Source organism: Adiantum capillus-veneris, chromosome 17 (assembly GCF_014529385.1).
Source record: "Adiantum capillus-veneris isolate H3 chromosome 17, ASM1452938v2, whole genome shotgun sequence".
NCBI lineage: Eukaryota > Viridiplantae > Streptophyta > Polypodiopsida > Polypodiales > Pteridaceae > Adiantum > Adiantum capillus-veneris.
Window position 1 is genome coordinate 44,134,280 of NC_140947.1, and position 7,210 is coordinate 44,141,489.

The following is a 7,210-nucleotide window of genomic DNA, read 5'->3' on the forward strand; positions in this document are numbered from 1 at the left end:
CATGATATATCAAGTCGCTTGAGAGAGCTTTCACAAAAGGGAAGAAAGGTGAAAGCGTTCAATTGTATGGGTTGAAGTTCCATCATTGGCACAAGATGCTTCACGTGATGTCCCTTTCTCTATTCTCTCTATTGTTTTTTTTTTAGGACACATGATTTGTGTGTATAACTTTCTCTCACTTTCCCTTCCTCTAATTTACATTGTAGTTCATTCTTTCGGTGCGTATGCGTATATATCGGGGCAAGAAAGTTAGGGATGTTATTTTTAAACTTAGAGAGCTAGTAAGGTACACCACAAGACTCCACTCAGCTACATTTTTTTATGTAGATTTGTGAGCTCCAAGGAAATTAAAATAGATGCTATCCCTGCGGCTCAAACACTTGCAGAAAAACTATGTGTGCCATTGAGGATGCAGTTCCACAACACAAAATCTCAACTAGCACTTAGTGTATTCCTGTGTGTTTTCTTGTAGATTTGTGAGCTCCAAGGAAATTAAAATAGATGCTATCCCTGCGGCTCAAACACTTGCAGAAAAACTATGTGTGCCATAGATGCTATCCACAAGACTCCACTCAGCTACATTTTTTTATGTACACAAAATCTCAACTAGCACTTAGTGTATTCCTGTGTGTTTTCTTGTAGATTTGTGAGCTCCAAGGAAATTAAAATAGATGCTATCCCTGCGGCTCAAACACTTGCAGAAAAACTATGTGTGCCATTGAGGATGCAGTTCCTCGATCGGTCATTCTTAGTTAAATCCACCTCTTGTTTCATGTGGTGGAGGAGATTTCTATATGTGGAGTAGTGTACGCACGATGGATGTTCTTTTTAGAGAGGTTTTTAAAGACACTCAAAGATTTTGTGCGGCTACGGTCTCAACCAGAGGCATGTATGGTCGAAGGGTGGATCGTGCAAGAGGCATTTGTTTACATCTCAAAGTATTTGGTATAAGTTGATCCTTCAATGCCTCGCATGTGGTCACACGAGGAGGATGCAAGGATGACTTCACACCTGCCAAGTGGAAAGGAAAAATTAATTAACATGGATATATACGAATCTATCTCGAGTGGTCAATAAATTTTGTATTCTCAATGCAAAGGTTATGATCAAGTGAGTGGACTTGTGGACAGTGGAAAAGGAAAGGCATTTGCAAGAGAGAGAAGCATGGAAACAAGTACATGGAGGAAGGAGGTCACCCCCAGTGCCTAGACACCTTGCATATTTTCCAGATCTCATTAATGCGGAGTGGATTCATGAGAGAACGATCGAGGCAAAAGCGCGTAGAGAAGACATCACCGACAAAGAATGGGAGTATGCACGAGATTGCATACCAATACCTAAACCATATTGTATAAGTTTTTTAAATTTTAAATCTGTAATTGATAAAAGATATTTTTCTATTTTGTAGTGCCTTTCCTTTAGTTCTATGTGGTCAAAGGGTCATCACTTTCGTACGTGCCACATTGGTGAGCGTAGAACCACCATGGACTGTGGCATCATGGGCAACTTTGATACAGATGGTGATGAAGCCAGGTACTGTGGAACTATTGAAAGGATACTAAAGGTTAATTTTAGAACCTTTCATACCTTCATCTTCGAGTGCAAGTGGTTTGCAAATGTGTCTAAACGACATGCGAATGGCCTCTACATGGTGGACTCTAGTGTGCATCACACAGGGAGGTATGACAATTTAATTTTTTCATGCAATTGTGAACAGGTGAGTGACTACCTTTTTTATTCTTATTTGCTTGTAACATTAATTATACCAATGTTCTCACTTTGAGGTTCTCTTCTATAGGTCATCTATATCCCAACAATCCACCAACCAAAACTTTGGTTCGTAATTCTCGTAACACCTCGAGGGAGAACCATTTTTATCACTAATGAAGTGGAGACCATCTTCGACCCTCTTTCACCTCCTACTTTTGATGAGGGAGAGACAGAGAGAAGAGGGAGATTGATGATTCAAGTCCGGCGGTCGCAAGTCTGATCGAGGATGATTGTCATGATGAGATAGAGGATGACGAATTTGAAGATGATATGAAGCCAACGCATCCACAAACGAAAATTGATCTATTTCTCTCTTTATTGATTTAGGAGCCATGGGCTTAGAATTGGATGATGCTTCTTGTAGGGATCTTTTGGAAGATGATTCATAAACATTTTGTATACTTTAAGTTATGATTTTTTTTTACCGTGTCATCTATTCATCTCTCTCTCCCCCCTCTCCCTCTCTCTAATTTTGTGAAGCATGCTAAATTATGTTAATCAAGTGATAGTGATTAGTTTAGCTGTAACCAAGTGTAATCCCACATAGCTAACTATTGTTCCCTGTTTTCATATCTTTTTTTTTTATTTTAAAAATTTCATATAATGCTCTTTAATCTTTATTAAGGGAAGGAAAACACCAAAATTTGAAGGGGGAGGGGGGGGATATTTAAACCAAAATTTGAATGTTTAAGCGCTAAATGACGCTTCGAGAATAAACGCGATAATATTAGCGACAATAGCAGAGGTAACTATTATAGTAATAGTCGCCAAAATAATCATGGTAATATTTGAAACGAAAAAAAATATCCCCCCATCCTCCTGTCTCTTCCCTCTCTAGCTGATTTTGAACCTTCTCTTTACAAAACACGATAAAAGACCGCAATAAACAATTAAAGATTTTCATAGTGAGGGATGATCATGAGAGATAGTGTGCTCACTTAGTTAATGGTTCTCTTATATATAACACATAGCACATAGGAAGCAAACTTGGTTGCAAACATTTAGTGACACAAAATTAACAATTAATTCCACACATTAGAAAATTGCTCCCAAGAGTTCTAGGAGTCATATAGGGCCTTATGTATACAAAAGATGATGCCTTGGAGAGTACTAGTATATGGATATTAATTGTAAAGCAATGTTTGCTTGAGAGAAATGATGAAAATGTGAATGCGCTATGATGTATGGGAGCAAGCTTTAATTTTAATTTAAAAATGGAAATTGATAACATGGACTAGACGTGTGGAGATTCTTGAACAATGTTAGACACTTACCAACAAAGTTTGTCAATGGGCATACAAAGTGAGAGAGACAAAGGTACAAAAAGAAGAGAGGGGCTTAGATTAGAAAGATCCTAATAGCTAATTAGCCTCTATGTTGATTACAAGTGTTCAACTAGCATGCAAGTTTTAATGTGTACTATACTCAAATGATTGACAGCTTGTGTGCTAAGAAAGAGAGTTCATGGACGAGAAAGATGTGGTCTAAAAGACTAGATTGATATGTAGAGAGAGTGCTAATTAGCTTAAGATTTAGTACTATGGTTAGCATCTCTAAGGGGAGAGAAAGGCAAAGGAAGGAAGAGAAGAATTGAAGACTAACTCCTTGTACTTTCAGAATTTAATTGGTAGTGATGGCTTGTTGTCTAGATAGGATAACCTTGCATTTGATGACTTCATAGTTGTTGAAGAAGAAGCCAGGCATCACCATAGCTTTGAGATGAAGGGAGGAAGAAGATTCAAGGCTAGAAGAGAGCTTGGGTAATTTGGATGATTGCGGATCAAGAGGGAGTTCTTCCATGAATTGAGAATCAAAGTGGGCCTCACATCCCACACGAAAGATGAGGGCAGGGTGGTGGAAGGAGAATGCCAGCAAATGTAAAAGCCACACCCACTTGGCTGCCACAAAGAATGATCGTGCCAAATCGTCTGGCCATCGCCCTTCCCAATTTAGCACTTGTTCAACCTGCATTTTCAACATCTATCAATATGGCAATGCTAATCATGAATCCACAAAGTTCATTTTGCCATTTTTTCAAGTGGTAGATCAAACTAAATGCTATTTCTTAATCAGCAAAGAAAAAATTTATGTATGCTCGTAATTCGCTCTCCGCTCTCACTATGGAATAGAAATATAGAATTGATCTTGGTGATCAACAGAAAAAATTATACTTATGTCCTTCAGTAAATTCAAAGAGGAATTGTTTATCTTATCAAGTAGGAATGTGAGCCAAAAGAAGACTTACCCTATTCATCTTGTGGTCACAATAGGCATCAAAGCTTTGGCTATAGACAGCCGATTCTTTGCTAACAAGCTCACTCCATCCCATTTGTGACATGCCAAGATAGGTTTTGTAGAAGGCTTGGGGTCTCTGGCATGGATCTAGCACACAGTTTGTCCCACTTTTCTGGAACTTGATATTCTCAAAGTCCTCGTAGAATGCCTCATTTACAAGAGACTCCAAGTGGTACCTCACAACCTTTGACACCCTTGGTGCCACCTGCATATTACAACATTTTCACCCAAATATTCAATTTTTACTTGATATAACATGTAGTACAAATTTGGCATATACTTAATTTTCATTAAATCACTGATTATTGTATGCTGTGAAAAAGAGAGCCTTTAATGCAAACCATATGCCTACTTGAATTGAAAATTCTAGCTGTCTTTGAGTAATTTCTCCTTTAGTAAAGAACTGTTAATGCATTCAATGCATTTTCCATGAGCACTTTAGTAGAGATGCTAACCTTGACATTATAAGGCTGGAGTATGCTTTCAATCTTCTCAGTGGCAGCTTGCTCTTGGACTTGTTGTAGCAAGGTTCTGCAAAATTGCTTGACACCAACTCTAGCTTCTGTAACTGCATGGTAGAACTCTTTCTTGTTTGGCCCTGCAAAGGGGTTGGCACTTGGCACGGCAAGCGCAGCACGAAGCATCTGATCATGCTCATCTTCTATCATCTCGACATTCATCGGATCACCATAGCCGGGTCCGCCTATGATGTTGTAATGTTTTAATGGATTTCTTTTGTTGGTGACATTATGTAGACTTTGACAATAACTCTCTAACCCCTCTATCTTCTTCCCCATCTCCTCCATAGCCATCCTTAGCTCGAACACTTCTACTAGAGCTGCATCCCTCTTCTCATTTGCTTGTGATACCTCCTGCTTCATGTTATTCACTTCCATCTCTAAGGTGTCCTTGCCTTCCTCTAAGTTCATTAGCTTTTCCTTTATGTTTGCTCTCTCTTTCTCTATCAATATGCTTTCCATTAATGCTTGATTTGGTGTTACACGTCCCTTGTTGCCTTGACTCCTTGAGCCCTTCAAGCTCACATAATTGGAGGCTTGAGTTGGTACTGGCTTCTTCTTGGATCTAAACCAGGAGATAAAAGGGTTGTTTGTTCCCTTTGGCTTTGATGTCGGGGGTGGCGTGACTCCGGGATCAATGAAGTCGCGTTCCTTTGGAGGGATGTCTGTGTAATCACATGAATCCATGATGGGGACCACAGTCATGCGGCTACCGGGGAGGCACTTATCACATGATTGCATGCAACCATTATCAGAGGAAGCAGAGGGGGGGTCATGGAGGAGGTACTGCTGGTGAGGGATATTGTTGGGATTGACATTATTTATGTCATTGTTGGTATCAGGAAGGTGGCTATGGTGATGGGAAGTAGAAGATATTGCAGATGGGTGTGTGGGATTGTGCTTTAGTTTGGCAGTGAGGAGCTCACTGAGGGGCTTTTTATGAGAGAAGGAAGGGACGTGAGGAGGAGGGTTATTATTACTACTCCAGTCTGGGTAGGTGGCATGGCGGGAGAACTCTGCACTTCTGATTCTAGGCTTACGCTTGGGGGCGAGCGTGGGGCCGCGATTAGGATGAATAGAGGTTATGTGGTAAGGTCGGGGTTCAATCTTGGGTCGATGAAGGAGGGTGGTGGCAGAGGCTGTGCCCGGCGGTGGTTGGTGGTTGGCAGCGAGGCGGGCAGTTGAGGCTGAGGTGGCGGGTGGGTATAGAGGAAACTGGAAGTCGAGCGCGTGCGGAAGAGCGGCATCGTCCAGCACCAACGGCGATAACCAGTCTTCCTCGTCGCGTAGCGCCTCCAAGGAATCGCCTGATTTGCTGCTAGTGTCCGGCGGTGGTGTGCTTCCTGCTCCCAGTGCCACCTCCTCGTAATGTGGCTGCACAAGAAGAGACCTCAAAATCTACAGGACGAGTTTTGAACTCAGGACGTAGTGACGAGGAAGGAAATTAACTAGGGCGGAAGGAGATTAAGGATCTTAATCTTACCTTTATAGGAGGAGTGAAGATGGGGTAGTCTTGAGCGAAGCGGGGGTTGGGGGAGAGCTCGATATTATTGGTGGTGGCGGCGGAAGAGGAGAGGTAGTCCAGGCTGAATTTGCGGTCGCTTACATTGTTGGTGGTGGTGGAAGTGGATGTACTGCTGATGAAGCTGGTGTTGATATTGCTGCTGTTGTTGAAGCTGGAGTGCAGCTGCTGTTGTGTATTAAAACCGTTCATCTTAAAATTAGAACTGTTTCCTCCGGCCGCCGCCAGCTGCTGCTTGGGCAGGTTGACGTGCTGGCAAGGCTGCTGTGGGCTGTTGCCGCGTGTCGTTGGAGCCGCTGGTGCGGCCTGTGGGTAGTACTGTAACTCGCCTACCAGCTTCTGAATGGCGCTCGCTGCTGCACCTCCCAGCACAGGGCTCGACGGAGGCATATATGGCCCCTGTAATTAACAGTCGGCTGTATAATATTAATTAGCGCTCTTGCAGATGTCCCTAGCAGCAACGTACCCTAGTCACACAAGTACTGCTAGATGCAGCAGCCCTAGTCTCTCTCTCTCTCTCTCTCTCTCTCTCTCTCTCTCTCTCTCTCTCTCTATTCAAGGTCTAGCTTATCATTAGTTCCTTCGAAAAAAACAGAAACCCTTATAATATTATGCGTCGGGTATGTTATCTATCCTCTTCCATTGAAGGTAGTATTGACAAGGTACATCTCATGAGATGAAGGCCGCTAATTGCTACAAGCCACGTAAAGGTACGAATTAGACACCTTATCTCTGCAGGCTTGTCCCAGCTACAATAAATCATCTAGAATATGCCTCTGACCTCATCATGTGCATGCACCCGCTGTGGGTCTGCTTTATGTACTGCAGGGTAGCCGTGCAGAGCAGATGACGTCGGTGGGATGAGAACAGAGATAAGAAGCATATTTTTCCAGCTTGGGCATATTGTGACCAGTGCTTTTGTGGGCTCTCTGTGTGTGTATGTGTAAGGACGTGCGCGGGTGTGCATTCGGCCAGCTTGCATAATAAGCAACGTCGACGATATGGATCGAGAGAATGGTACGTTTGTCCATTGTTGATGCAATGATGAGCATGCAATGACATGCATGCCGGCATCGCGCTCCTCCAGGCTGCCAGTTTCCCCTTA

General features: G+C 42.4%; 1 protein-coding gene across 2 annotated transcripts; it reads right to left on the reverse strand.

The window, feature by feature from the left end:
• Positions 1–2,803: 2,803 nt before the first annotated feature.
• Positions 2,804–6,857, reverse strand: LOC147437134 (uncharacterized). Of its 2 annotated transcripts, none has more exons than XM_086485852.1 (4): positions 6,067–6,857; positions 4,521–5,981; positions 4,016–4,270; positions 2,804–3,735 (listed from the first exon to the last, which is right to left on the reverse strand). In XM_086485852.1, the coding sequence occupies exons 1-4, from the start codon at positions 6,493–6,495 to the stop codon at positions 3,391–3,393; spliced, it is 2,490 nt and encodes an 829-aa protein (XP_086341978.1). In that variant the 5' UTR covers positions 6,496–6,857; the 3' UTR covers positions 2,804–3,390. The 2 variants fall into 2 exon arrangements, with proteins under 2 accessions (XP_086341978.1, XP_086341979.1); XM_086485853.1 differs by having other exon boundaries at positions 2,805–3,735; positions 4,521–5,957; positions 6,067–6,855.
• Positions 6,858–7,210: the final 353 nt, after the last annotated feature.

Bases quoted from the DNA above. Each gene is read 5' to 3' on its own strand.
- LOC147437134 (XM_086485852.1), bottom strand. From the start codon at position 6,495: ATGCCTCCGTCGAGCCCTGTGCTGGGAGGTGCAGCAGCGAGCGCCATT. The intron at 5,982-6,066 runs GTAAGATTAAGA...CTCGTCCTGTAG, and splicing joins TCTTCACTCCTCCTATAAAG to ATTTTGAGGTCTCTTCTTGT. The intron at 4,271-4,520 runs GTTAGCATCTCT...TGTAATATGCAG, and splicing joins TCCAGCCTTATAATGTCAAG to GTGGCACCAAGGGTGTCAAA.